Here is a 25,288-nt window from a genome sequence, read left to right as displayed (position 1 = left end):
GAGGGAGCTTGGTCCAGAGTCTCCTTGAAGAAGCTAGGGCAAAGCAAAAAGCCCTTGCCAGTTCTTAGGGGGAAATGCGGCCTTGGTCTTCCCCACCCCAGCTTGGTGCGGGGGCTCATCCCGCTGGGAGGGGCGGCCCCTCGGGCTCTCGACCCATACCACCGCCCCGCCTTCGCCGGGCTTCCAGCCGGAGGGACCCACCTTATCCCAGGCCTGTGGAGCCAGCTAAGGAAATGGTTGGCTCCAAATGCCAGCCTCGTACCCCTGCTGCCAGCCTCTGCCCTGCAGATCCCCCCAGCCAGCATCGGGCGATGCCATCAGGGCCTGCCAGCAGGGCAAACGTAAGTGGCTTTTGTTTTCTTATGGAGCCAGTGAGTGGTACTGAAAGGCATGAAAGTGGCCTTCAGCCACCACTCTGTTCTCCACCCTCCTTGCCTTCCCCTCCTCTTGCTGTCTCTCTGTCTCTGTCTGTCTCTGTTGCTCTCTCTATCGCTCTCACTTTTGTGGGTTAGCTGCTGACAGTGGTACTATTGTTTTGACTGGGACACAGGCATGAACTTGGCAGAGCCAGGGCCTCCCATGCCAACTGCCCCCACGGCTACCCTCCCCTCTCTGCACCCGCTCCATGCTCACCCAGGGGAGCAAGGCCAATGAGAGAGGGTCACTCAGAGGAAACAATCTGGATATTCAAATGAGGAGCTCAGTTGCTGCCATCTGCCCCGAGGGGGCGGGGAGGACAGGAGAATAGCCAGGGGGAGGCTGAGAGGTGAGGCGTTGCGTGTGTGCACACTGGCTCCCCGGAAGTATCCGCCTTTACCGGATGCAGGCCGGCGCTCTGTCAGAGCTGTCACCTCATTCCCTTGCAGTGGCCTCCCTGGTGGCTCTGGGCAGGCAGGCCGAAACCTGCCACGCACCAGCTCCTCCCTGCGGCTGTGCTGCAGGCCTTGTTCGAGGGCTGCTTTAGAACTCCTCATGGGTGACTGAAAACAGCTCTGTGGTGGGAGACAGTTTGAGGTCTTGTCTGTGAGAACCCCACCAGCACACACATGTTCTTGGACAGGAAGTGGGGCCCAGGAAGGCTTCCTGACATTCCAGCTCTTGGGGACCAGAAGACTTGAGAGCCAGGAGGAGCTAAGCCTTCTTCCCGGTTCTTTCCTGCCCAGAAAGCTGCTTTGACGCTCTCTTCCTCAAGTAGTGCTTACTGGGAACGCACATGTGTCTGAGTCATTGCCTCCATTCACGGTCTCTCGGTCTCTCTCTGAGTTGGGTCCCTGGGGCTTACTGTGGATGTTGGAGCTTTGCCCAGGGCTCAGCTTCCCTGGGGACGGTTTGGGCAACCCCTTGCTCTGGCCTCAGTGGTGGGACGGGGAACAACAGCTGTCTGCTCAGCTCCCCTCCACGCCTCTGGGAGCATCCCCCAGAAAGCCAGCCCCACGGCCCAGCGTGCCGGGAACCACCTGACCTGCAGGGTTGAGCTTATTAGACACTGGCCTCTCGGGAAGGAGGTTCGGCCACACTCATGTCCATCCCACCCAGGCTTCCAGACTCAGCTAAGGCATCGAGCACTCTTTCACCTTGGCTCTTGGTCTGCCAGGACGGCAGATAAATATATTCCTGGATTTCCCACATGTTTTTTTATGCCCCTTTCACTGGAAAGTCTTTACACCTAGAGTTTAAGAGTTTAGGCCTAGGAGCCTGCGGGAAGGGGATGGCATGAGGGAAAAGGCACTGAGTAAGTTGCTCTTCTCTTAAAGGTGGGCTCCCGGCCCCACGCCATCGCCAATGGCCATGAGTTGTTTGAGGTCTCAGAGGAGAGAGATGAGGAAGTTGCTGCATTCTGCCACATGCTGGATATGTAAGAGTTAAAGACTGGGGGGTTGGGGAGGGTTGTGGGCGCTGGGGAGGAGAGTCACCCCTTTCAGAACTTTCTAGGGAGGAAGAAGAGCCATATTTAATACATCTCAATTTACAACTATGGGATGCTTCCTGCAACCGGTATTTGCAGGCTTTTTGGAATCTTAGAAGTTTCACACTTTGGACAAAATTCAGGAAACCTCGATCTAACAGTCAAATTGTTCCAATCACTTCAGGCTCAGCTGCCTTTAGGAACAAACACACCCCAGATGGAGATAAGAGTGTAATCTTATCTGGGGCTAAAAGAGAAAGGAAGTGGAAAATTTTTCCGTGGAAAGCTGTGTGGTTTTAAAACTATCCTTAATGTTCAACTCAGCTTGGGAAACATTTTGCAACTGTAACAGATGTATCAAGAACAGGGTTTCCCCCAGCTGCTTCCCCACTGCCCCCATCCTGGCCCACTGCCCCCATCCTGGCCCACAGACCCACGGGCTGAGTGGGGACGGAGGGGTCCTTGGGCCTCAGGACGGGAGGTCCCAGCAGGCCTCTTGTTGACCATTCTCTTCTGAAGGCACAGCGACGGTCCTTCTCCCTCTCTTCCTGCACAGCCTCCGATCTGGCTCTGATGTCCAAGACTACTCCCTCACTGGGTATGTCTGGAGCACTGTCACCCCAAGCCCAGAGCACCTCGGGGATGAGGTTAACCTGAAGGTGACCGTGTTGTGTGACAGCCTGCGGGAGCCGCTCACTTTTACCTGCAACTGTAAGTTAGTGGGGAGTCGGTGTGAGCATCCCTAAAGGTGGGGCAGGGGTGACGGTGTTTTGACTGTGTGGGGTCTTTTGCCGTCGATTCCCAACCCCAAACTGTGTGTTTGCCTGCTTTATCTGGTTGTTGATGGCTCTGGGGGACGGGATCGGGATGAACCCCGCCTGCCCCAGTGCCCCCCCTCATTGCTTCCCCTGCCTCTCCCCTTGCAGGTTCCTCCACTGTAGACTTGCTCATCTACCAGACCCTGTGCTATACCCATGATGAACTGAGGGGTGTCGATGTGGGTGACTTCGTGCTAAAGCCCTGTGGGCTGGAGGAATTCCTGCAGAAGTGAGTGCACTGGTGGGGACAAGCGGGCAGGAAGTGGCACCTGCCTTCTAGGTAGTAGGCTTCTGAGGGGGCTTCACCGGGGTGGTGCTGGGCTTGAGGCCTGGGGCTGGCAGCTCCCTGCCAATCCCACAGTCAGGACTCCTGCTTTCTGGGCATACTGTCAGCCACGTCGTACTTCCCCCAGGAGCTCGGTCTTCCAGCGGGGTTGGCTGGCTTCCTGGGCCAAATCTGCTGTGGAAAGAGCTTGGAACTGGGATTAGACAAAGACTAACTCGTATCTGCTTGCAGACTTCTGCGTGTGGAGGGATGTGCGTGGGGGGGCGGGAGAACTGTGTGGGGTAGCTTCTCCCGCCCTAGATTATGTGTGGGGTCTTTATGGCCAAGGGCTGGAGGAGGACTGGGCAGAAGTGCCCTGTGGAACTAGCGGTAAAAATCCCAGTTGCTCTCTCCTCCCCCTTCCCCTGCTGACAAGCCTTTCCCCCACTGGCATGTGCAGCTGGTTATGCTCCTTACCAAAGGCTCGCCTCCAGCTCCTCTGCATCCAGTGGCAGCAATCCCCTTTCCACTGCCCTGGGACTCTGGGATGCTGGGGTGGTGGGAAGGGGACTGGACCCCTCAGGTGGTACAGCTGTGTGGCAGGCTGTAGAGTCAGCCAGAGGCCAGCAGATAAGGAAATAAAGAGAGCTGCTTTCCTCCCTAAGCTTCCAGTTGCCTACTGGCCACTTGGTGAAGCAGATCTTGGGAGTGGGGGAGGAGAGGCCGGTATCTCAGGTCTGAGGGGTGCGCGATGAGGGCCACCACTTGCTCTTTCTCTTATATGCAGGTCTAGATGCAAGGATGGTTGATCTATGGCTAGAGCAGTTCTTGGCTGGTTTCTTTAACCTTAGGGATATTGTGGGCCCTTCCTGGCCTCTGTGCCCTCAACTGGAAAACTGAGAGAAAAGAAGGGGGCAGGGCCCTACGTGGCACACCTCCAGGGAGCACAGTTCAAATGTGTATCGCTCTCCCCTAGAGGAATAGAGGGGGCCCCAGATTCAGGGGCTCCTGGCGCAGAGCACCTGCCACTGTTGTAAGGGAGCAAGGGGCATAATGGGTCACATCAACGCAGCTGGTTTGGGTTCCAGCTGCCACTTGCTCGTTGTGGAGCTCTGACCCTCAGCTTCTTCTGTACAATGTAGCAAGGGTTAAATATGAGGATCACCCAATGAGCGATCAGTAAATATTCCCAGGGAAGGACCAGTCCAAAGAGAGGATGCGGCTTAGATAGATACTGTCATGTCCCTTGCAGCCCCCTAGTCCTTGAGCCCCCAAGTCCAGAGGGGGTAGATAAGCCGTCAGCTTCTGACATCTTGCCAAGACTCAGGTGGAGTGTTCCAGGCGAGGTGGAGAAGGATTGTTGGTCCTAGGGTCATGCCTCTCCCACTCTAACTTGAATGCACACAGAGGAAGGCCTTCCACAGAGAAGGTCAAGCAAGTCCCTGGGGGACCTGTGTCCATCACTCTTGGTCCAGGAGCCCCCTCCTCCACCAAGGCTCTTCTCTTCCCTCCCACGCAACAGAAAAGCCCAGACCCCTGAGCACAAGATAGCTGCCTTGGGTTGGGGGTGGAAAGGACCCTCTGGGGGATCCAGAAAGCTGCTAGCTCCCAAGGAGGCCCTGTGTTTCCTACCCTTGCTTAGAAAAGGGGCTGACGCTGAGGGGGAGTGGCGGGTCCAGGATGCAGGCTGCTCTCAGATAAGAACCTTGAGACAGTCCCCGGGGAGGGTTGGGTTTCCTGCCACCTCCCCCACCCCTGACGTACTCTTCCTTCCTCCCAGGGCACTCCCACCAGCCCCACCCCACAGCCCAGCCTCTCCCACCCCCAGGTTTTGACTGCAGCTCAGTCTTAGCAGGTTGGGGTCTAAATCAGAGGCTTGGCGCCTCCGGATGTGGAAAACCCACTTACGTCCTAGCTGGACTCGACTGGCCTCCGGCCCAGGCACCTCTGCTGGCTTCTGCACAGAGCCCTATGCTTTGCTCCTTTCCTCTCCATTTCTGGCCTAGATTCCCAGCTCTGCTGAGGAAGGAAGTCCCTTTCCGGCTTCTGTTACCCAGCTGCTGGGACATGGCCCAGGCCTGCAGTGCTGGCCTGCAAGTGGGACTCAGCCTGCCCCTTCTCCTCGGCTTCCTTTCTGCCTAAGGTGTGATCTGGAGGGAGGAAGGGGCTGGATCACCGAGGGACTCCCTAAGCCGCCTTCTCTGAAACTTGGGGGTGGGGCGGGGGTCTCACCTGAGCAGTGGGAATAGCATGCTGGTAGTCTGTAGAGATTTACCTTGTTATTCACCATCGCAGGAGCCACAGAGGGAGGTGAGAAGCAGCACTTTGGTGGGTTAGGGATGATAGACCTGGAATCTTGGTGGCTTTGGTTGGTTGGTCCCAGCACCCAGTTGGTCATGGTGGGGGATGTGAGACTTAGGATCACAGTGTTGGGGGGATAGTGTCACCCATTGAGCTCCACACCCAAGCCTGAGCACAGGCTGGCTTCTTTTGTGTCCTGTGTACCAAAGCCAAGAGGATGGGGTTTAAACACTGCCCCTGAGAAATCTCTTTGTTCTCCACTCCCTCCAGAAGTTCCCGCCCCTAGAGTGAACCAGTGATAATGGTAATAAATACCTAGGAAAGTCATTGTTTGTACAGACCAAGGGTTAAATGTAATAGGTGGCATTTCTTTAGACAGACCTCTGTTTCTTTCCCCAAGCTCTACCATGACATCTCCTAAGAGCTAAGGTAGGGGTACATGACAGGTATACTCCCCCTTCACCTTTCCTCCCCCTTCCTCCTGTTTCTCTCTCCCTGAGGCTAAGGTATGCATTTCCCTTGAAAGTCCCAGTGAGCCCCCAGAATGCTAATGGCCTTGTCCCCCTGTCCCACCAGCAAGCACGCCCTGGGCAGCCACGAGTATATTCAATACTGTCGAAAGTTTGACATCGACATTCGGCTACAGCTGATGGAGCAGAAAGCTGTACGCGGTGACCTGGCCCGGACGGTTCGTGTGTGGTGGGGAGGCTGATGGCTGCGTGGGGATGGGGAGGTAGTGGGCAGAGGGTGATATGGAATACCTTGGGCGGACATGGGGCAGTAGCACTGCGCTGTGATACAGGCACCACCCTTCTCTGAATAGGGCACTTCTTACACAGGTGAATGATGACCAGAGCCCCTCCACCTTGAACTACCTCATCCATCTGCAAGAGAGGCCGGTCAAGCAGACCATCAGCAGGTGAGAGTGGGCACCATCTCGGATGTGGCCCAAGCCCGAACCGTGAGGGGACCCTAGCAGATACCCCTGCTTGCCTTTATGCCAGGGCCAGGGGGTCTTGCAGGTGTTGGGGCCCAAGAGTCTTAGAGGAGAAGATCCCCACTTCAGGGTATGTGACATCTCTTCCCTCTAGTCCTTTGCCACATTCTCCAGGTAGAAGGTAGCCAACTAGAAAGGACTTGCCGGCCTTCAGTCTTCATGGGACCTAAGGGAAGAGTGGGAACCCCTTTAAGCCAGAGTCTGATTCCTGAGCTGTGGAGAAGGAGGGAGAGGATGGGTCTTCCAGTACACTGGGTCTGTTCTGACATCTTCTATGACCTTTCCCTGTCCCCAACTCCCCAGGCAGGCCCTGAGTCTTCTGTTTGACACTTACCACAATGAGGTGGATGCCTTCCTGTTGGCTGATGTGAGTACAAATTCTGGGGCTGGCCCAGCTGCCCAACGCTCCTCCCTTCCTCTCCTCCTGTCCTCCTGGGATCAGCTCACACTGGGGATCTGGAGTAGATACTGAAAACCTATTAGCAGAGCACTTTTTTTCATTCCCCTAGCACATGGGCAAACCACGACTGCCAGCTCTTGGGCAGCTGGCCAGTGTGTATAGAAGGGTTGTGCTCCTCTGTAGAAGTAGGTCAGGAACCATGCCCTGATCCTATCTCTGGAGTAGGGCATCTTCAAAGCTAAGGGACATAGAGTTGTCGCCCTGCTGCTGAACTTGAGCGTGCACTGGAGTGTGCGTCCTGTGAGCAGGGCCCAGGAACCTCTGATTTGAGAGGTTCTGATGTGCTGGTGTCACAGGTGGAAAACCATCAGAGGTAGAGGGTCCCAAAGGTAGGGAAGGGCCAGGACTCTCCTTACGTGGATTCACATGGAGTTTTAAGCCTCAAAACCATGAGAATAAACATTTGCTCCACATGTCGTGAAGTTGAAGAAAATCAGACAGTGACCTTCAAAAACAATCCCTGTCTCACTGATCCTGTTATAGTGGTCACATCCTTTTGGGAGAGTTCAGCTTTGTATCTAGCTCAGCCCTCCACCGACTACCAGAATCCCTTCTCTAGCAGCCTCTGCTTGAAAATTTACTGTGATGAGAGGGGAGTTCTCTGAACACCTTTTTTTGCACTAGTCTGGCCCTCTGTTGATGGCTACTGTGGATGGAGAAGCATAAGAATTGTCTTAGCCTTCAGGGAGCTTGTGTTCCTGCCAGAAAAATGGAATAGTAACGTAAAGCTATTAGTAGACAGAACAGGTTGGTAATGAGTTAATCAGGGGCTCTTGGAGAGTGATAGAGAGGGGAACTGTCCAGGGAAGGCTTGGGGAAGGAGGGTGGAGTTTAGCTGGTCTGTGATTTGCATTTACTCAGGTAATCAGGGTAGGACAGGTAAGGGGATTCCAAATGAGAAAACTGCAGGAGCCAAAGTGCAGAGGGCAGGGCATGGCCATGGTCTGAGATGAGACCCATCTGGACGTTCTTGACAGTAGTAGGAGAAATGAGGCTGCGTGGGCAAGTGGGCCCTCAGTGTGATCTCTTTGGTCCCCCTGCTAGTCCCTGTGGATTGATTTTATTAAAACTGTATGTCTCTGGGGGAGACCCTGCATGTGTTTGTATAGTATAAGCAGACTGTAGCGGACAGAGGGAGGCTGGGAATAAGAGGAGTTCAGGCAGCATGGCTGAAAGCGCTGGGGAACGTGGGCTTGGCTCCTTTAATTCAGCAGGAGCTGTGTGTGGTTCACTAACGCTGGATGTTTGAAAATAAAGCATGGATTCCACTGGTTACTCCTGAGAGTCATGGGCCGCTACTCCTGCCGGCTCATTCCTTCAACACTGTGGGTGCTGGAGGCTGAGTGCTAGCCTACCAGCCTCACTGTGCCGCCTCCCACAGGGCGACTTTCCACTGAAGGCCGACAGGGTGGTCCAGTCTGTCAAGGCCATCTGCAACGCCCTAGCCGCTGTGGAAACCCCTGAGATCACCAACGCTCTCAACCAGCTGCCCCCCTGCCCTTCCCGAATGAAGCCTAAAATTCAGAAGGTAACGGGGCCCAGAGCACTAGCGTGGGGAAGGAGGAGAGGAAAATTCCCCGGAAACCAGGTGACTAGGTGTCCACTTACTAAAAGGCTCTTCTCTCAACCTCCATCTTTTATGTTTGAACATTCAGTCACAGAGTTTTGGGGAGATAGATGCCAAGTCTGTCACCTCTTGCTGAGGATGAGAGTGGGCTAGGATCTCCCCCCGGGACTGACTGCCGGGATCCCAGGCCAGCAGAGGCTTTGTTCACAGTCACTGCGGTGCTGCCTGCCAGTTTTCGTACCCAGCAGGGTGCAAGACCAAAATCTGCCCCGAGCCGGGGATTTGGGACTCCGCAGCGGGGGCTGTGTGCTGTGCAGACGGGGCCAGCCAGCATGATAGGTGCTGTGATCTGTAGTGGGGTAGCCTGAGGGCTGGCGTGTTTCATTTGGGTGGACACGGTGATTTTATCCTTGGTCTGGTTCACTGTCCCATCACACGAATCTGGTACAAACTGTTACTCTATCCTCCCTGGGGAACCTCTGCTCCTCAAATTTCGGTCCAGTCTGGTCCAGATGAGCACAGCTGTGAAAAGCCCTTCTTCCAGCTGTGACGGAAAAGGCCATGGCCCTGAAGCTCCCCTCCCTCTCCTTTTTCCCCAATAGGATCCCACCGTCTTGGCTGTGAGGGAAAACCGAGGTAAGGGAGCTGCTCTCTTCATCCAGAAGGGGCAGCTGAAAACTGCAGTCTCTGCCCAGATTCCTTTTTCTCCCTGGCCCCTTTGATTTATGGGTCCAGGTCTGCCTCTGTGTGTGTATGTGTTTTCCTATATGAGGCGTGGACGCAGCTGGAGAGCACATTTCTTTCCACAAAATGTTTTCTAGTTATTTTTACTAGTTATTCCTGTGGTGTCCCTGGGAGATGGTGATGAGGCGGTGTAAGTGTGAGGGTAGGCGTGGTGGGGCAGAGTTAGCCCTGGGTTCCAGATGGAAAAACTTTCACTTGGGTAGGTTGTGAGCTCCTAACCCCTGCGTTTCCAACTTTGAAGGGGCCTGGGGAGATGGTGATAAAGAATTTTTCCCTAGGATTCCCCCTTAAGTCTTGCAAGCAGAATGTTGCCCTACAGAGCTCGTATCTCTAGGATTCTTGGTCAGTGATTCCCAATGTTTCAGATTTCGTGGACCAAAAAGCATTATTTTGGGGACCAACATAGAATTATCAGTTTTTATTTTACTAAGCAATGACTTCTTTTAAGTAACTGGTAACTATTATTCCCACTACTTCCTAAAAGAAAGGACGTTTTACACTAAATAAGTAGCAATACGTAAAAATAAGGACAATTTTAAAACTGAGGATCTGTCATTTTACGAGAAGCTCATGACGTGCTCCTGCTTCATCACAGATGGGTGACTGGCATTTGGGGACTACTGTCCTAGGGTATCCCACCTTAGCCAGTGCCATGACAATAAGATGGGGCTTGTTGAAGCCTCACTATTCTTCCTTCTATCCCCTTCCTTTCACAGAGAAGGTTGTGGAAGCCCTGACAGCTGCCATCTTGGACCTGGTGGAGCTGTACTGCAACACGTTCAATGCAGACTTCCAGACAGCGGTGCACGGGAGCCACAAGCATGATCTGGTCCAGGAGGCCTGCCATTTTTCTGGGCCCCTGGCCTTTACGGTCTATGCCACCCACCGCATCCCCATCATCTGGGCTACCAGGTGAGCACTGGGCTGAATGGCCTATAGGGAGCAAGCTGAGTTAGACTTCAGGTGGCTTTTCCTGTCCGCATGTGACCCCACTGTCCTAAATTTAGGATCTGTGGCATTATGGTGCGCTGTGGCTGAGGGGATGAGCCCACTGAGAGGGAGACTGACGTGGGCTGGGACATCCCAGAGGAGAGAGAAAAGGCAGCAGTGGTCAGATCTCGTCACTCCCTCTCAGTGATGGCTGCCTAGGCATCCCTGCCCCCTCCCATCCAAGGCCAGCTGATGGAGACGCTGCGACAGATGGCCGCTTCCCAGATCTGAGTGCATGCCTCACGGCCAATGACTGCACTCCCCTGCAGATGTACAATGGGAGGGGGCGGGGAGGTGGGAGATGACCCTTTGTCTGGAGTTCCCTAGGCCTGCAAGGGTGGGTGGAGGAGGACATTAACTTGGTAATCCTGAGCTCCTCTCAGGGTCCCCCAGCATCCCAGGCCTGGGGGAATAGGCCTTTGGCTCCACCCGACCCCCGCCCCCCCCCCCCCCCCCCCCCCGCCCTTCTCTTCCCAGACCCCCTCCCCCTCCCTTCCCCTTCTCTCTTTGTTCCTCACTTAATGTATTCCTCTGGGCGATTGGCGGAGAACAAAGGAGGCAGCCTGGGAAACCAGGGCCTTCTCTGACCTCTTCTGTCAGGCACCTGTCACGAGCTGCAGGGACTCCCATGTGTTGGCATTCATTTCAGCATATGTCGTTTTTCATCCCCCATGCTTCTCACCTGCGCATGCGCATGTGCGCAGGCGTGCCCCCGGACACCCCATGGGCTGGAGCTGGTTCTAAGGAGGAGGCTGCATGGCTGCTTCCCAATAAAGAAGGGAGAAAAACCGAGGGCTCAGCGTGGAACCTGAAACTGGGCAGAGAGATCCAGATCCAGTTGCTTTTCCCGGAACACACTTCCGCAAACACGATTTGGCTGTCCTGTCCCTTGACCCCACGTTCCAGTCCCACAGATCAAGAGTCTTACAGGGGAAATGGTGTTTGGCATAGTTTGGGTGACTGCGATGAGGTCTGGGAGCTGAGTGTCCTGACCTACGCCCTTTCTCTTGTAGCTATGAAGAGTTCTACCTCTCCTGCTCCCTCAGCCATGGCGGCAAGGAGCTGTGCAGCCCCCTGCGGACCCGAAGGGTTCACTTCTCCAAGTACCTCTTCCACCTCATCATCTGGGACCAGCAGTAAGACCTCCCGCCAGGCTCCAGTGCCCACTGCAGACCCTCTCAGCCTCCTGAATGCCCAGATTAAACCAGGCTCTGTCACGAACCCTAACCAAACAAGCCATTCAGACTCTTGAGACTCCACTTCCCTATCTTAAATGGGGACAAGTGTAATTTCTACCTCTCAAGTTGTTATGAGTTTCCAATGAGAAGTATCCATAAAGGCTTGTTGTAAACCATGAAGGACCATATAAACATTAGTTTTAATAATAATTCATTGTTTTGATCTTGTCTCCCTTAAAAGGTTTAACTAGTCTGAGGGAGTCTCATCTTCTCCCTTCTTCCTAAAGTTCTCATGGAAGAGGGAGATGGCACCATGGTTTCTTTCTCCCTTATAGATCTGGAAGGGCAGGCTGCCTAGAGGGAAGACTAATGGGCTTAGAGCTATAGGAATAAGGCTCTATTTCTAGGTCTGTCTCTAGTCGTATGTTCTCTCTGGCCTCTTTGGGCCTCAGTTTCTCAAACTGTAAAATGGGGACATTTGTTTAACTCAGAGGCAGTTGTGGCACGGAAATGAGGTAAGACAGGTTATAAATAGAAACATGAAAACACAAGCACAAGATAGTATTAACCACCGTTTATTAACAGTAATTTGCTGTCCGGAAGGTAGGCATCAGCCAAGCAAAACAGGAAGGAAATGGAGGCCAGGGTGCCTCGATGGTGACATTGCAGGAGCCTGTGTGCCTCGTGCCTTTTCTGTGCTGCTCCATCCTCCCTCCAGACAGTCAGCAAGCACCTTGTTTGCTCCCCGCAGCTTCACTTTCCCAGACTGACTTATCTCTGAGTCCTTATGTGCAAAGCAGAGCTGCAAATTCAGTATTTGGCGTGCAGGTTAAAGAGATTGAGGAGGGTCCTTGGGGAGGCCAAGGATACCAAAATAGGTGGATGGAGAGTCTGTGGAAATCCGGGGAGAGGTGGGCCATTTTACAGACGGCCAACGGGAGAGGCAGACCTTTTCTCCTGTCTTCACACGTTTATGATTCTTAGAGCAATAAAGGTATAAATGAAGTCCTTTAATTAAACAATCACCAGAGCAGGAGAGACTCCTTGGAGGCTGAGGATGGCTACATTAAACGGCTCCCGAATTTCACCTTCCCCTTGGGATTCTCTGGCCTCAATTACTACGTGCTTTATAGCGCTCCAGCCCAGGCAGACCTCACAATAAGCCTTAGACCCTTTCCCCACGGAGTATCAGAGGTGTGGAAGCAGCCCAGCATGTCCCACCTCAAGCTGCCTGCTCTGTGGTCTCATTCTACTCCCTGTCTGAATCTCCGCCTCAAATCCCATAGGGCTGCTATCCTTCCTAGAGCCTTGTGGAGGGTGTCATGTCAGCGCTGCCCCTCCAGATGCCCCGTGGCACCTTCGTGATCAAGACCAAGGCATGTGGGAGGAGGCAGTACAGTGTAGGCTTTGGGTGCCACCATCCTCTCCTTCTCACCGTAGGTGCAACCTTGGGCAGGTCATTCAACCCAAAAAGGACACGGTAATAGGGCCTACCCTATAGGGTTGTTTGAGAGCAGTTGAGACACTGCAAGTAAAGTACTTGGCACAGTACCTAGTACACGATAAATGCTTTCTTCTTTATCATCTTTGTTGTGTTCTGAGCTCTCTCAGTTCTGGTTTCTCTGTTCCAAGTGACTGGCACAGTGACTGACACATGGGGATGTTTGTGCATGAAAGTACTAAATGTATATAGCTCCGTTCCAGTGCAGTAACCACAGTGTCACATAGCAAAAAGCACCCAGTATATACACACATCACACAAGTGAAGCCATGTTCCCCTTTTCACTGATGAGGAAGCTGAGGCGCAGAGGTGTGAGTAGTTGCCCAAGGTTGTGAGAGGCAGAACCAGGACTGGAACCGGCACATCCCAGGAATGGTGCCCGGAGGAGTCAGCCCCTGTGATGCACTGTTGAGGAATGGGTTGCAGAAGGGAGGAAGTTCAGGGCTACAGCTAACCTACCGGTTGTCCTGACTCACCCCAGGTGAAGGTCCATGGGGGAGGTTTTAGAATACCAGCTATACCCAAGGGCTGAGGAGAAGGGGCCCTTGGTTGGTTCTAGCCATTATGGTTTCAGCTAGAAAGGTTCCTCACTCTCCTTTCCTCTGGATGCCCAGCTGGAAGCCGCTTCTTGGGTGAAAAGAAAGGGATCAGGGCCAGCTCCGTTTCCTCTTTGCTGTGGGGTCAGCTGATTGTCTCCCTCACTGTAGCAGCATGGGGTCAGCTAACTCTCAAAATAGGCCCAGCAGCCTCGCTCTGCCACCGTAGCCAAGCCCTGGCCTGGCGTGCACGCTGGCTGCTGGCGGGGTCCTAATTATAGCTGTGGGCCCCCATGGTAGAGGCAGCTGGGACAGAGCAGGGCCCTGCCAGTCTGGCGGGAAGGAGAGAGTGCCTCACTTACGTGGAGATTCCCCTGGAGGAGTGAGGGGCAGCGGTGGAGGGAAGCTGCTTCATCATGAAACTGCTAACCTTGGGGGTGGCCGCCCCGCCTCTGTGCCCTCTGGCATAAAAGCTGCTGGGCCCTGGGCTGGCCAGAAGGGTGTGACAGTATGGACTTTTCCCAGGGACAGCTGCCCCGAAAGGTAATGTGGGTCCTCCCTCTTCCCACAGCTCCCCTCCCCTCTCCACCCACCCCACCCCAGGTCCTTATCCTGAACTTGGAGGGAGTAGCCGGGTGTGATTCAGGCGTGGGAGCACGGGAGAGACTATCTGGGCTTGGGTGCTGGCAAGGGCTTCAGTGTCAGTTCTTTGGGCCCCGCCAGTTTGCTTTCTCACCACCCAGGGACTCAGAGGAGCCCCTTCTTTTTATCCCTTTGGCTTTGAAAATGTTTCGGGGTGAGAACAAACTATTTGCGTCCAGTGGGTTAGGAGAAGAAGGGGACACGGGAGGACAGACAGGTGGGAGGGCCGTGGGGGAGGGTGCGCTGAAGGCGGAGATCATGCTGCCGCTTCCAGGCTGCTCTCAACCGAAAGAGGTGGGGGAGGGTTGGGGATTGTTCAGTGGAGAAGGATTGTCAAAAGGAGCAGCTTCTCGGTGACTCTGCAGAAATCCTAAAGCAAGGGAAGGAGTATGGCTGACGGTATGGGGCATGTAGACACCTGAACTCTAGGTGGCCCTGGCCAAGTGAGTTCTGTCTGGTCACTGTGGGTAGCCTCAAAATCAGAGGATGTTTGTCTTACTCTGCCAAGAGGCTGCAAAGACATATAGACTGTGCTCCTGCAGGCATCGAGTGGAGGTTTTGCCTGCAGTTTGGGATCTGTCCTGGTTCTGCAGGAAGGCTTACCCAGGGAGCATATCGGGAGGCCAAGTTCTCAGCCTCATCTTGACTTCCTGGGCCACCTGGCCCTGGAAGCCACAGGGGTGCCGCTTCCTGATTTGGTTTCCTGTCCTCCCTAGGATCTGCTTCCCTGTGCAGGTGAACCGGTTGCCTCGGGAGACCCTGCTGTGTGCCACTCTCTATGCTCTGCCCATCCCCCCACCCGGGAGTTCCTCGGAGTCCAATAAGCAGCGGCGGGTGCCCGAAGCCCTGGGCTGGGTCACTGCTCCGCTCTTCAACTTCAGGCAGTATGTGGGCCCAGGGCAGCTTGGCCTTGGCAGGGAGGAGGGGATAGGGAGAGAGAGGCCTGGCCGCTGCATGGGCCAATGCCCCTTGGGCAGGTTGGCCAGGTGGGGCTCACCGGCAGAGTCCAGAGGGTCCCAGCCCTGGTGGAGAGGACCAAGGCACAGGACTGGTGGCCAGCACAGTTAATGTAATCAAGAGCTACTGGGCAGGACTGGTGGGAAGGGGCATGGACATGCATGCTCAGGCAGCGTCATCTGGTCTTGTCATTGGAAGGACCTTAGAGGTCATCCAGTCCAGCTCTCTACGTCATGAAGGCATCCCTGCCACCAGGTCACCCAGACCAGGGAGGGTGTGGTTAGTTTAGGAAGGCTTCCTGGAGGGGGTGGGTTTTTGTAGGACTTGGAAGAAAGAGAAGGTCGTGGTCTGTGGGGGAGAATGAGAGAGAGGAGTTGGGCAGTGGCTTCAAGCAGAAAAGACAGAGTTTTGGATAGGGAGAGCGGGAGGAGAACCATCTCCTTAGCGACTGGGTTTGTTGGCTTATCCCACCTTCCATCCTCCTTAGAGTCCTGACCTGTGGCCGGAAGCTTCTGGGCTTATGGCCAGCAACACAGGAAAGCCCCAGTACCCGTTGGAGTGCACCTAATTTCCATCAGCCAGATAGTGTCATCCTGCAGGTGAGCCTCTCCCTCCCACCGACCCATCAGGACCACTCCAGAGTTGGCTCCATGTTTTCCCTTTGAGGTTTGGGCTGGGGCAGTAGGAGAAAGTGCGGAACTTTGCGCGTGGGATGATGAGACTGAAGCAACTAGGTGAACATGGTTAGACCCGGAGTGGGAGGGCAAGTTCTACGGAAGCTATGTCCCGTCTCCTTGAGGTTAGCTGATTTCAAGGAGCCTGAAGGCAGGGTCTGAGACCCTTGCCAACCAGGGCTCAGCTCTTCAGAGTTCCTTATATTGAACCCTAATATTACTAATCTGAGCCATCCCCTCTTGGGGCCCATGGGGAAGCCCTCCCCACAGCCACTCAGTGCTCTAGTGGGGTGGACCCATTCTCTGGGGACAGGAGGAGGAGCTGGTCAAGTCCAAGGTCTAGTTACCGTTTCTGGTTCCTTTTCTTGTGGTCATGAGATGCTTTGGTACGGAATATGGAATATCAAAGTGGATACAGAATGAAAGCTCCAAGAGGCAGGCGTTTTTATCTGTCTTATTTGCTACTCTGTGCCCAGGGCCCAGAACAATGTTCGGTACATATTAGGGTTCAATAAACATTTCTTGAATGAAAGAATCTGGAACTCCCTTTGAGGACTGGCTCCCTGAGCTCTGACATCCATTTCAGAAGGATGAACATGGCAGCAGAGAGCAAGGGAACCCAGCGTTGCAGGCTTCAGAGTTGGCAGAGCTCTCACCTGGCATGTGGTCCCACTTTCCATCAGGCAGTAGTGCCCTCCAAGACCACACTGAAGGCTCCCCAACCTCGGCGTGAGGCTCCCAGTGGCTCAGCCTAATGACGCTTCTGTTCAGAGTTTGGCCTGGGGCCAGTCCCCTCACCTAGATGCATCTCAGCCCAACCTCTTCCTCACTTGACCGTTTTTCTTTCTCTCTCTCTGTTTCCTTCTCATTTTTCGCTGGAAGTTATAGCTGGAAGGGACTTTAGCGATCACCAAGTCCAACAAGGTTATTTTACAGACAAAGAATCTGAGGGTAAGGGAGGGAGGAAGGGAGGCAGGAAGGCTGGTGGGTAAAAGAAGAGCTGGAGACCCAGGTAGGTGGCAGCCCCACCCAGCTTCCTGTTCTCTCTCCTCACTTCCCTGATGTCATCTCCCAGATTGACTTTCCCACCTCAGCCTTCGACATCAAGTTCACCAGCCCCGCTGGAGACAAGTTCAGCCCCCGCTATGAGTTTGGCAGCCTCCGGGAGGAAGACCAACACGTGCTTAAAAACATCATGCAGAAGGAGTCCCTGTACTGGTGAGGCCCAGGGCAACCCCCATGTGTGACTCGGGCCTCTACTAAGTCTCTCGAGTTCTAACTGACCTTCTCTTACCTCCCAGCAGGTCCCTGTCCTCCTGCTTTGGGAGTCGAGGTGGGATAGGGTGGGCACTGCCGCCTAGGCAGGAAGTGGTGGAGAGAGGGCTCTGCAGCCCCCAGACGTTTTTCATGAGCTGACCTTAGGCAAAGTGGAGAGCTCACAGTCAGGATGTTAGATCTGGGAACACCCATCCCCACGATGGGGACTTGGCCCAGAATCAGCTTGCCAAGAGGACCAGAGCTTTGCCCCACCCCCAGATAAGCTGTGTACTATTTGCTGTCCATTGGGGCAGCTGGGCGTTATGCTTACCACCCTGCCCCCACCTCCTGCCCCTTCCACACCCACAGCCTTTGCATTTCTCTGGCCCTGTCACTTTCCAAAAAGGATCAGGTGTCAAGGCAAGCTGGCAGCTGTCAGGGGTAAGCGAGTCCAAGCTGATCTCATCCTTGGGGCTGCCTGTCTCACCAGGGTTGAAGAGGCTGGAGGAGCTGGTGGGATCTGGGCTCCTCCCTGGCCTGCTCTCTCCTATACCTCTCTGGCTCCTGCATGGCCCTTGCATGTGGCGGTTGGGGGAAATGAGAGAGATGGGGCTCATCTCTCTCCCTCGTGTCTCACCCAGGGCAGCCAGAATCACCGAGTGACGGCAGACCTCCCCTGCCCCCACTCCTCTGCTGACCCCTTGCTTCATCAGCCCCTGAGCTCCCTTCTCCCATTAGACACCTGATCTCAGGCAAGGCCCAATTAGCTGCAGGTCCTATAAAACCTCCAGCTGGCCCCAGGAAGCCCCAGGAGGCCTCTCAGCTGCCCAGACCCTGAGCAGTGGGGACCACTGCCCTCTGGTGGCTCTACTTGGGAGTGATGCCCGAAGGGCATCCTCAGGAGGGGTCGCGAATTCGGTGCCCTTGGCCCCTGCATGCTGCCTTGGTGTGAGATGTCCCTGAGTCAAGGATCAAAGATGCCATTTGGACCCTGGCTCCCAGAGTTCGCTTCACACATTGCAGTCACTTAGGGATATTTTTAAAATTACCGATGCCTGCCTTCCCCAGACATTCTGACTTAATTGGTTTTGGGTGTAGCCTGGACAAGAGGCGTTTATAAAGCTCCTCAGGTGATTGTAACATGCAGCGAAGTCTGGCAACTACTGAACTGGAGTGTGTCGCATTCTCTTGGAGCGTGAGTACCTTACCCTCTGGCTGACTCTGCTGTCTCTCTCACCTCCCCCTACCACTTCCACCCCCAGGCTCACTGATGCGGACAAAAAGAGCCTGTGGGAGAAGCGGTATTATTGCCACTCGGAGGTGAGCTCACTCCCCCTGGTGCTCGCTAGCGCCCCCAGCTGGGAGTGGGCTTGCCTGCCCGACATCTACGCTCTCCTGAAGCAGTGGACCCACATGAACCACCAGGATGCCCTGGGGCTCCTGCATGCCACGTGAGTTGTAACACCTACCTTTCCTGACCACGTGTCCTTCCAGAAGCCAGGGCTTGGCACTGCCCATCACTGACCTGGCCAGCTCTGGGGAGAATGGTCAAGTGGGCGTGGAAATTCAGGGCTTTTCCACTTCTCCTTTTCCCTTTCTTTATTTTATTCCACCCCCACCCCCCATGTTATATTATGAACATTTTTCAAACATACAACAAAACTGAGAATTTAATAGTGAACATCCATATTCCCACCACCTAAATTCTAACCATTCACATTTGTTATATTTGCTTTATTATGTATATACTGTCCATCAATACATCTTATTCTTTAATGCATTTTGAAGTAAATTGAGGCATCATAACTCCTTCCTAAATACTTTAGCAACCATAACATTAACTACAGCTCAATGTTTGTTTATGTTGTTTTCTTTTGAGACAAAATTTACATGTAAGTAAATGCCCAAGCCTTATGTGTACATTTGCTGAGATTTAACATATGCACACACCTGTGTAACCCAAACCTTATCACTTAGTTCTGCTCTTACAGTCCTCTCTTCCTTCGTTCCTCTGGGGACACAGGCTCCCAGTCTCAAACCCCTAGAATGGTTTATTTTCTTCCACTCTTAGTAATTAAAATGTACCTGATGCATGTATTTTGCCTTCAGGACTCTTTGAGGCAAAGGTTTTGCTACTCTCTGCTAAATTAATTCTGGCTAGGTGTACTGGCTTATATATAATTTCATGATCTCTGTTATTTGCCTGGCAAGCTTTGCATTAAAAGGATGGTACCAAGAAACGATAATGCTTTGACCCTCACGAGGGCTCTGTGATGATGGGATTTCTGGCACAATGGGAGTTAAGGAAGAGATCTTTGGGAGTGGGGTTGAGGACTTTATCCCATTTTCTTAACTCATACAGAGAGTGAGAGTGGCTTCCATGGCCCAAGGCTGACTCTGACCATGGGCCAGGGCCACTCTCAAGGGTTGCAATCCGGAAAAGGTGCTTAGGACTCTTCTAGTGGCTTTGGCAGGTTCTGGGAGTCATTGCCATTTCTTCACCCATGGCTCTGAGGCCCAGGGGTGAGGGTGCTTCCTCACTCCTATGCCTTAGACCCTGTGGCTGCATTGTCAGGGTCCTGGGCTCTATTTTGCAGGTTCCCAGACCAGGAGGTGCGCCGTATGGCTGTTCAGTGGATTGGCTCCCTCTCTGATGCTGAGCTGTTGGACTACTTGCCCCAGCTCGTGCAGGTGGGTGAGCTGGCCTTCCCTCCAGTTCTGATGGTCCCACCCCCAGGACCCCAAGACAGACTGCATCCTGCAGGGATAGCAGTTGGTGTAGATTACAGGCAGTCAACAAAGCCTCCTGTTCCCTCTCTCCTACACAGGCCTTAAAGTATGAGTGCTACCTGGACAGCCCCTTGGTGCGCTTCCTCCTGAAACGAGCTGTCTCTGACTTGAGAGTGACTCACTACTTCTTCTGGTAAAACTGTGTGCAGAAAGAGGAGAGATGGACACACCTCCTTCACTTGGGGGTGTTTTACTCTAAGCCTGCAAGGGTGGGGAGCTGAGCCATCTGGGTTGCAGTATGTGTCTGACTTACCAGGTGGCCTTGGGCCAGGACCTTTTCCTCGGGGGGATCTCAGCTCACCCGCACGTCAGCGCAGTGGGGATCATCCCTGGCCCTCCCCTGCACCCATGCACGGCAGAAATACAAGGAGAAACCAGATGCAGAAGGACTTTGAGCCCTATTTAAAGACAGCATGGGCAGACTGAGGTGTGGCCGAACGCCTCTGTATAAGTTCTGCATCCAGAGCCTGTTTTCCTTCCCAAGTTTGGGGTGGGTTCTCCAGGGAGCTGGAGCTGGGTCTGACCACTCCCCACCCCCCCTTGCCTGTTATCCTTTGAGTGTTCTGACTTCCCCCCTCCCTTTGCCTGGTAGGTTGCTGAAAGACGGCCTCAAGGACTCTCAGTTCAGCATCCGCTACCAGTATCTGCTGGCAGCCTTGCTGTGTTGCTGTGGCAAGGGGCTGAGAGAGGAGTTTAACCGCCAGTGCTGGCTTGTCAGTACCCTGGCCAAGCTGGCCCAGCAGGTCCGGGAGGCTGCCCCGTCTGCACGGCCGGTGAGTGGGGTGAGGCTGCCTCTCCCCATTTCCGGTTCTGGGCCTCTGCAGCCAGTCGTTAACTTCTTAGGCATCCTGACCAGCAGGGTGGCACTTGACCATCTCTGGTGAGGGGCTGGAAAGAGGTGACTCCCTAACCTACAGGCTACAAACTGACAGTCTGCAAGCTGGATACAGCCCACGGAATGTGTTCTCTTTGGCTTGCGAAGTATTAAAATTTTTATTTAACTGTTTACCTTAAAGGCTAAGCCCAGTTGTGTAAGTTGTTCACTGCACAAGAGCACCCAGCCAGAGGGGGCAAGTGAAAGCTAAAATTCAGTCATACTTTGTTCACTGTGCTGTAAGCCACGGCTCAGGGCTGCTACCACCCAGAGGGGGCACCTTTATCTGTTTGCACAAAGGGGTTGTATTAGTCAAGTATTAGTGATCCTGGTTGCTAACATTTAAAAATTGGGAGATTGTGAAGTCTAGATGATTGGCTTTTTTGGCAACGGCCCAAGTGGCAACTCCTCGTTGACCTGTAGCCCACCCTCTCAGTTCACCGTGGGCTGCTTTAAGCTCTTCTGTCATCCACCCAGTCTCTATAGGTGTTTGGACTGTGGCCCCGGCTGTGGTGTGGGTGGGGCAGTCTTCCTTCTTCACCGTCTCCAGGAGGTTGTCCACATCTCTCTGGTGACTGTTTCCATGCCAACCACTACTGGCACCTGCCCCTGGGAGAGGCCTGGCTCTGAGTGGAGCTTATGGGCCCCTCACATCACCCCTGCTCTCCTTTCCCCACCAGGGGATTCTCCGCACGGGCCTGGAGGAGGTGGGGCAGTTTTTTGCCCTCAATGGCTCCTGCCGCCTGCCGCTTAGCCCCAGTCTGCTGGTTAAGGGCATCGTGCCCAGGGTGAGTGACTGGTGGGTTTGGGGTCTTGGAGTGGGGAGGGCTCAGTGGAAGCCAGGTCCTCACTGACCTGGTTACTGAGAGAGATGAGGAAGAAAGGCATATGTGGGGCCTCTTGCCAACGCTAACGTGTATGGACTTTTACCTGACAGCTCTGCGGGGTGGAGGAATTGGGTTGGGGGCTGGGTAAGTGCCTCTGCTGATGGTGTCGGGGTTGAAGTCCAGGCTGGTGACGCTCCCACCTGTCATTCATCGAGCACGCACTCTGTGCCTGGCACTGTTCTAAGTGCTTTCCCTTGGTTATCACATTTCATCCTCACGACTCTTAGGAAGTCGGTACTGTTGTGAGCCCCATTTTACAGAGGAGTAAACTGAGTTATAGGTGGGACATACGACTTGCCAGAAGTCACACAACTAGTAAGTTGTGTGTGGAGTGAACTGAAGGGGTGAGAGAGACCAGGTGCAGGAGCTGAAGTCATAACAAACTGAACCAGGGTGATGGCGGTAGGGAGGGAGGGAAGGAATGTGGGCTCTGCAGAAATCTGGAAGAAACAATGAACAGCAGCTGGTGGAGAGTTGGAGAGGCCGTTTTCCTTCCTGGGCCTGGGCCACCCTGACCCTCATCACTACCCTCTCTACTGTGGCAGGACTGTTCCTACTTCAACTCCAATGCAGTCCCCCTCAAGCTCTCCTTCCAAAATGTGGATCCGCTGGGCGAGAACATCCGTGTCATCTTCAAGGTGAGGACGCTTCTCTCAAGCCTAGTGGGATATAGATGGTAGAGAGAAGGAGAGGTGGGAATCCAAGGGTGGCAGAAGCAGCCTCGGGGCCATTCTCTTCCTGCTGGGCCACACTCATGCTGCCATTTTAGTGCGTGAAAGACTATCGGGTGAAAAAGGAAATAGATGAATTGTGTGTGGCCCCAGAGGGCTAGGAACAGTGTTGGGATGTGTAAGGAGGTAACTGACAGCTCAATGTCAGAAGCGCTTTCTAGAAGGCAGAGCTACCTCAGCAGTGGAATGGATAAGGTGCTGACCTGGCTGTCCCTGGAGTATTCAAGCTGAATGACTATGGCAGGTGTGCTGAAGAGGAAATTCATAAGTCAGGTGCAGGTTGGACTTAGATGAATCTTAAGGTCCCTCTAACTGGTACATCCATGATTCTGAGGAATAAAGGATAGTCTCAGAGCGGACAATCCAGTGGGGGGAATGAAAGGCGTGCGTGACTTAGTGACATATATTTGTTGTGTGTAAGTTCCAAATCCAAGTTTTAAGGCTTTGATGGTCAGGAAGGCTGCATGAAGAAGAGGACCCTGACTTCAGTGCAAATGGGGACGTGGGGTTGGGGGAAGAGCTGGAACACCACATGGGCAAGATGTGGTTCCTGGCCCATCTCTGGTGTTTGACCTGGTGTGAGCAGGTCTGAGTGTGACGTGGGAGCACTGAGCAGTCCCTGGTCACTAGTCTGGGCCAAGGTTGCCCTCCTGGGAGATCTGGGAGCTGGGGGAAGTGGGGAAGGTGGTTCCGGTCACTGTCTTCCTTCATCCAGTGTGGGGACGACCTTCGCCAGGACATGCTGACCCTGCAGATGATTCGCATCATGAGCAAGATCTGGGTCCAGGAGGGGCTGGACATGCGCATGGTCCTCTTCCGCTGCTTCTCCACTGGCCGTGGGAGAGGTCAGTAGGGAGTGGGCGGGGCGCTGACTGGGCAGCTGGCGTGGGGGGCATTCTTGCTTACTGCCCTTTTGCCATTCCCTGACGAGAACTGTGTGCTTCTCCAGAAAAATGAAAAGGGCAAGATTATCCCATTAGAAGCTGTGGAATGACATTAAAAAAAGAAGGCAGAGGAGAGAGACTATTATAAAATAAAGCAGGCTTGGAGACATAACCAAGCAAACCGTGTAGACTTTGGATCCCAATTCTAACAAACCAACTGTAAACAGATACTTTTGGACACAGTTGGGGGAAACTTGCACGTAGACTGGGTTAGATCAGATCAAAGAATGGTCGTTGAATTTTTGGATGTGATAATGGCATGGTGGTTGTGTCCTTGCCAGTTATACTTGAAATACTTATGAGTGAAGTGACATGTATGGGATTTACTTAAAAATACTCCAGCCGTGAATGGGGTAGGGGGAGGGTGGAAGAGAAGAGGGGGAAGCAGGGCTGGGTGAGTGAAATAGATGAAACAAGATTAGCAAAGTGTTGATAATTTTTGAAACTGGTCTTGTGTGAGTTCATGATACCATTTCTTTATTCTTATATGTATTTGAAAATCCCATAGTAAAAGTTAAAACAGAAAAGGATCATGGCTGTGAGCTGGGGGGACCAAGGAGTCACAGCATGGAGTATGAAACCAGGGGAAGGATCTTTCCCTTTATTACCAGACTTTGTCCAAATGCCCTAGAGCTTTATTTGTAGGGAAGCATCCAGCAAAGCTCTTGGAGTCCTCTCCTGACAGACGCCTTGTCTCTGCTCTGGAGAATGACTTGATGTCTCCCCTCACAGGGATGGTAGAGATGATCCCCAACTCTGAGACCCTGCGCAAGATCCAGGTGGAGCACGGGGTGACCGGCTCCTTCAAGGACCGGCCCCTAGCCGACTGGCTGCAGAAGCACAACCCTGGGGAGGACGAGTACGAGAAGGTAGGATTGAAGCGTGGGGGTGAAGCTGGGGTGGGATGTGCGTGACTCTGGCACACCGTGTTCCCACAAGGCCCACACATGCACAGAGAAGACAGCTCAGCTGTACTGGGAGGAGAGAAACACTCTTGGTTGACTGGTGCCCCCAGATGTCTAGAGGTGGGTCAAGTGACTTTTGTAAGCTGACCAAGAACATCCCCTGGTATCCAACTGGGAAGCCTTCGCTGAGTTCCGCTGGCAGATTGAGTTTGGAGGAGGGGACCCTCTTAGTCACGATCCTATTCAGGTCCTCCTGTGTCCTGCGAGGAGTCCAGTGGTGCTTTGCAGAACAAGAGTTGGAAGAGACTTCAGAGATCATTTTATCCAACTCTTCTTTTCACAGATGTGAATTAAGACTCACTCATTTGTTCCCAGTTATGGAGCTGGTTTGTGACAAGCATGAAACCGGAAGCCAGGATTGAGGATAGATATGAGACAGAGATGATAGAAAAGGTAGCTGACCTTCCTCAGGCAGGGCTGTACTGGGTGGTAGGGCCTTGGTGACCTGCTGTGTTCTGGGGCTGGTCCACAGCTTCATGGCTTTTGCCTCTGGGTTAATTAAGTTTAGGGGAGAGAATAAATCATAATAACCAAGCTCATAAGAGAATGGCCATAAACCAGAAGCGATCCATATACTAACTTATATTGATCAATGGCTTTTATCCCTGAAGGAGAACCTACGTGGGCAGCCAAATTATAATCAGAATGTTGTTTAGTGAACATGTAATTAGATGATCTTCTGAGGCCTTAAATGTTTGCATTCCCCAGGGTTTAATTCCTGGCCTGCTGTGCTCTTTGTACTCTTCTCGTGCCAGCTCATCATCTCTTATTACTTCACCACCCACTTGCTGATGACTTCCAAAGCCATTCCCTCTCCCCTCTCTCACCTCCCGATTGCTGGACCTCTCCTCTTGTGTTTCACCTGTATGTCAAACTCAGTATAGGCAAAACCGAGCTTTCTGTCTCTCCTTGTCCTCTTGAAACCTGCTTTTTGTGTTTCCTGGACGGTTTGACTCTCTCTGTGCAGTCACCCAAGACAGAGCCATGAGTCTTCTTGATGTTTCCTTCTGCCTCTCCTCTGCTTTACCAAGCCGTGTTCCCCAGATGTCTCTTGAATCTGTCCTCTTCTTACCATTTCTTAAAGCCATTTGCTTTCTGTCCCCTGAACTACTGGACTGCCTCTCCTCCTTCCATTACCATCCTCTGCTTGATTTCAGAGTCTTTTAAAATAAGGTGCAAACTGCTCATGTCACTCCTTTGCTCTCAGTTCTTCAAAGGCTCCCTGTGTCCTAAAAGATGAGTCCGTCATCCACAACATTGCCGCAAGGCCTTTTGTAATCCAGCCCTGCCTGCCCCTGTGGTCT

At 53.4% G+C, this 25,288-nt stretch overlaps 1 protein-coding gene across 6 annotated transcripts in view; it reads left to right on the top strand.

Moving 5' to 3' along the window:
• The window catches only part of PIK3C2B (phosphatidylinositol-4-phosphate 3-kinase catalytic subunit type 2 beta), a 61,672-nt gene that overhangs the window by 23,000 nt on the left and 13,384 nt on the right, over window positions 1–25,288 (top strand). For 2 of the 6 annotated variants that reach the window (XR_009560456.1, XM_060290825.1), the window contains exons 3-25: window positions 1,755–1,855; window positions 2,463–2,617; window positions 2,833–2,953; window positions 5,867–5,978; window positions 6,130–6,209; window positions 6,591–6,654; window positions 8,129–8,275; window positions 8,917–8,950; window positions 9,775–9,970; window positions 11,062–11,184; window positions 14,622–14,789; window positions 15,350–15,461; window positions 16,425–16,487; window positions 16,612–16,754; window positions 17,163–17,234; window positions 18,056–18,244; window positions 19,391–19,484; window positions 19,622–19,716; window positions 20,176–20,356; window positions 21,138–21,245; window positions 21,890–21,982; window positions 22,791–22,920; window positions 23,752–23,888. Coding sequence is in view for 5 of the 6 variants with exons in the window: in XM_060290825.1 (XP_060146808.1) it covers window positions 1,755–1,855; window positions 2,463–2,617; window positions 2,833–2,953; window positions 5,867–5,978; window positions 6,130–6,209; window positions 6,591–6,654; window positions 8,129–8,275; window positions 8,917–8,950; window positions 9,775–9,970; window positions 11,062–11,184; window positions 14,622–14,789; window positions 15,350–15,461; window positions 16,425–16,487; window positions 16,612–16,754; window positions 17,163–17,234; window positions 18,056–18,244; window positions 19,391–19,484; window positions 19,622–19,716; window positions 20,176–20,356; window positions 21,138–21,245; window positions 21,890–21,982; window positions 22,791–22,920; window positions 23,752–23,888 (2,718 nt within the window). In the remaining variant the exon portion in view is untranslated. Of the gene's footprint in view, window positions 1–1,754; window positions 1,856–2,425; window positions 2,618–2,832; window positions 2,954–5,866; window positions 5,979–6,129; window positions 6,210–6,590; window positions 6,655–8,128; window positions 8,276–8,916; window positions 8,951–9,774; window positions 9,971–11,061; window positions 11,185–14,621; window positions 14,790–15,349; window positions 15,462–16,424; window positions 16,488–16,611; window positions 16,755–17,162; window positions 17,235–18,055; window positions 18,245–19,390; window positions 19,485–19,621; window positions 19,717–20,175; window positions 20,357–21,137; window positions 21,246–21,889; window positions 21,983–22,790; window positions 22,921–23,751; window positions 23,889–25,288 lie in introns of all 6 variants that reach the window. The other 4 variants (XM_060290983.1, XM_060290872.1, XM_060290916.1 and 1 more) reach the window with 4 other exon arrangements.

This window comes from Globicephala melas, chromosome 1 (genome assembly GCF_963455315.2).
Source record: "Globicephala melas chromosome 1, mGloMel1.2, whole genome shotgun sequence".
Taxonomy (NCBI): Eukaryota; Metazoa; Chordata; class Mammalia; order Artiodactyla; family Delphinidae; genus Globicephala; species Globicephala melas.
Note: the sequence above shows the minus strand (reverse complement) of the source record. Positions and strands in the feature narration are given on the sequence as shown.